Source organism: Lottia gigantea (genome assembly GCF_000327385.1).
Source record: "Lottia gigantea unplaced genomic scaffold LOTGIsca_70, whole genome shotgun sequence".
NCBI lineage: Eukaryota > Metazoa > Mollusca > Gastropoda > Lottiidae > Lottia > Lottia gigantea.
Window position 1 is genome coordinate 648,490 of NW_008710371.1, and position 2,993 is coordinate 651,482.

The 2,993-nt window shown below is 33.3% G+C and overlaps 1 protein-coding gene across 1 annotated transcript in view; it reads right to left on the reverse strand.

The window, feature by feature from the left end:
* Positions 1-433: 433 nt before the first annotated feature.
* Positions 434-2,993, reverse strand: part of LOTGIDRAFT_235809 (hypothetical protein) — a gene marked incomplete at its 3' end in the record, with an annotated part of 3,972 nt that continues 1,412 nt past the window's right edge. The window contains exons 3-7 of the mRNA XM_009065759.1: positions 2,934-2,993; positions 2,213-2,394; positions 1,525-1,624; positions 856-1,021; positions 434-492 (exon numbers count right to left, since the gene is read on the reverse strand). Of these exons, the coding sequence (XP_009064007.1) occupies positions 434-492; positions 856-1,021; positions 1,525-1,624; positions 2,213-2,394; positions 2,934-2,993 (567 nt within the window). The remainder of the gene's footprint in view (positions 493-855; positions 1,022-1,524; positions 1,625-2,212; positions 2,395-2,933) is intronic.

The window sequence follows — 2,993 nt, forward strand, 5'->3', positions numbered from 1 at the left end:
CTAATAAATTATTATGTATTCTTAATCATATCATTATGTTCTTATTGCATATAATTAAGAGTTTTAACCAATCATAAATGTCCATGTATGTACAGTCTGGATAAACAAAAAAAGACTTTTTGACCTTTCTTGATCGGTCACCCATTGGAATTCTGCTGGTAATTCTCTTCTAATTTAGCTAATTATGAATTAATTATGGACATGTGAGACAAACTGGTATTTTTCCAAGTCATTAGAACACCTCTACTTTCTATTCATATAAGTATTAACATTTTACATTTTCATCAATGAAAATAAGGGAACCCATCTTTAAAACACAAATTTGACTCTAATATTAGAATACTTTTATTAAAATGCGTATCTCATAATTGGAATGCTTAAAAATTGATAATAAAATTAAATCAAAAAATTAAAATTCTGGAATGTTCAATCTTCAGTTATCGGAATCATAATCAGGGACATTCCATGGTTTCTTGGAGAATAAATTACTGGCTGAAAATAGAAGAAACATTTTTGACCAATCATACTTTAGTCTCAGATACAGGAATTTTTTAGTTAAGCTAATCAGTAATAGTGTTCACAGCTCACTGTCGAAATTTGAGCCTTCAATTCCATGTGTGTCCAGAATTATCCGTGTTTGAAAGTTAAAATGATGACTCGTCTTTTCTTGAGACACTGTCATATATAGAAAAGATATCTATAGAAATAGTGAGTAAAATTCCTAGTTTGAGATATTTTTAAAGGAATTATGTGATTTTCTTACATTTCTAGTACTTCTGAAGACTATTTACATATATTCAAGACCCAAATCAACCCCCCAAAAAAAGAGGTTGTCCCTTTAACAGAGTAACTTACACGGAGGGTCTCGAGCAGATCTTGTGGGTGATTTTCTAGTTGAGCGATGTGTTTTAGGAGGAGGACTGACAGGTCCTGGTCGGGGAACATCTATACAAACTGTTTTATTTTTCTTCTTCAGTTCCGCCCAAACTTTTCTACTGTTGGGACCTATTGTATTCATACGCTAAAAGAAACGGGGAAATTTACTCATTTATACAAAAATATTTACATTAGCTATTATTTTGTCCATTGGACTAATACAAATTTGTGTGGCGTTTATATCACTGTAAACAACATTGCCTCATCACCAAAACATTAGGCGTAGTAATTTTAACCAATGACGTCATTGTATGAAATAGACGGTCTCCAATGTAAACAATCATGTCGGTAGTCCCAAACGTTGAAACGTAAAGAAATAGGCCCTACTTAAATTCATACAAAAGTCTTTGTATCAAAATTAAAATGTCTTGAAAACGTAAATATAAACAATAAACTGTTACCCTATGGTGGTTATGGTCGTATATCAGATCAAAGGTTGGCTGGAAAATTAATCATAAATGTTCTAATGCAAAGTTATTCAATTTTCCAGCCAACCTTTGTCCTGATATGCGACCATAACCGCCATAGGCTAACAGTTTATTGCTTAATTAGACACCTAACTAAATTTTTGTTTTGAGTTAGACTTACAGTCATTGAAGAAGAGCGTAGAATATTTCCAGTATTCACTTTACTTTTGGCAGTTTGAGCGACTCGTAGGGCTTCATCACCACACACTTTCTTCTGTCGTCTAAATAGAGGGTGTATTGTTAGTTCACTGAGCATTTAGGTGAAGTAAAAATACAAATGGTTGAATTTGAGAGAATAATTTAGGATGGTTACCTTGGACCCTTACCATAATGTAAAGAACTGTATTTTACATCCTTTTTACATAAACCTTTTTACATAGGGGGTGTATTGTCAGCTTACTGAGCATTTAGGTGAAGTAAAATATAAAGATGACCTGGAGAGAACATTTTAGGATGGACATTTAAAGATTGTCACCTTTTACTTGCCTTTAACAGATACAATGAATTGTATTTTACATCCTACATAGACGGTCTATTGTTAGTTCAGTGAGCATTTAGGTGAGGTCAAATCAAAATAACTAGTTATATACAAAATGATGGGACACCATGCAGTGTGCAATGAGAGATGCTAGAAACCATGGCAACCAGACTAATTGACCAAAATCCTTTAAAATGGACTGATATTGAATCAAGAATTAGCCACTTGCTATCTTAATTTATCAGATGAGTTCAGTATGGATATTATACAAGCATTTAGGCTTTCTAAAAAATAACATCGATAAAGAGCTCGAAGAAAAAAGGGAGCTTACTGTTTGTTGACTTCCTCCACGACATCATTGTTATCCAGTACATTATATCTCCATGTATCTTGAGGTACAGGATCAGAGCCTTTCCATGGTACTTTAATCTTGTGTTTGTCTAGTTCGTAATCCTTCCCTCCCTTTCTCATACTTTTCGGACTCATATTAAGTTTGTGTCTCATTCCAGGTGTCTACAAAATACAAATTACAAATCAAACAATATAAACCCCTATTGAGTTTGTATCTCATTCTAGGTGTCTACAAAATACAAATTACAAATCATAGGATATTAACTCATAGATTTTCCCTTTCCAGGTGTCTATAAAATACAAATTACAAATTTATGTCCAGGAAATTTCAAATGGGACCAATTTGATCCAATCTAATTAAAATTGAATCGCAATTTTCGTTTGAATTTTTCTTCTCCATAATCTAACAAGTTTTCTACTAAAGTCCTGTTCTAATGATATTATTTTCAACCAATCTAAGCCTGTCATCTAGGGTTCTTTCTTGAAAACAATGATGAATTATGGGATAGTGAAACCAAAGAAGCCGTCATTTTGCTCTACTTTTAAATTTGCTATCCCACAATTCATTACACTATCAAGAAATCCCAGAGGACTACTGATCAGTGAGTGTCGAATTTGCCGAGCGCCAAAAACTACCTAATTCTAACTGATGTGACAACACCCCTCCCTCCCTCATCCCTCCCAAAAAAATGATGACTTACCATTGGCCTTAAAACTTGTAAGCTTTTGATATGTTCTACATAATTCTTCTTCCACATGCC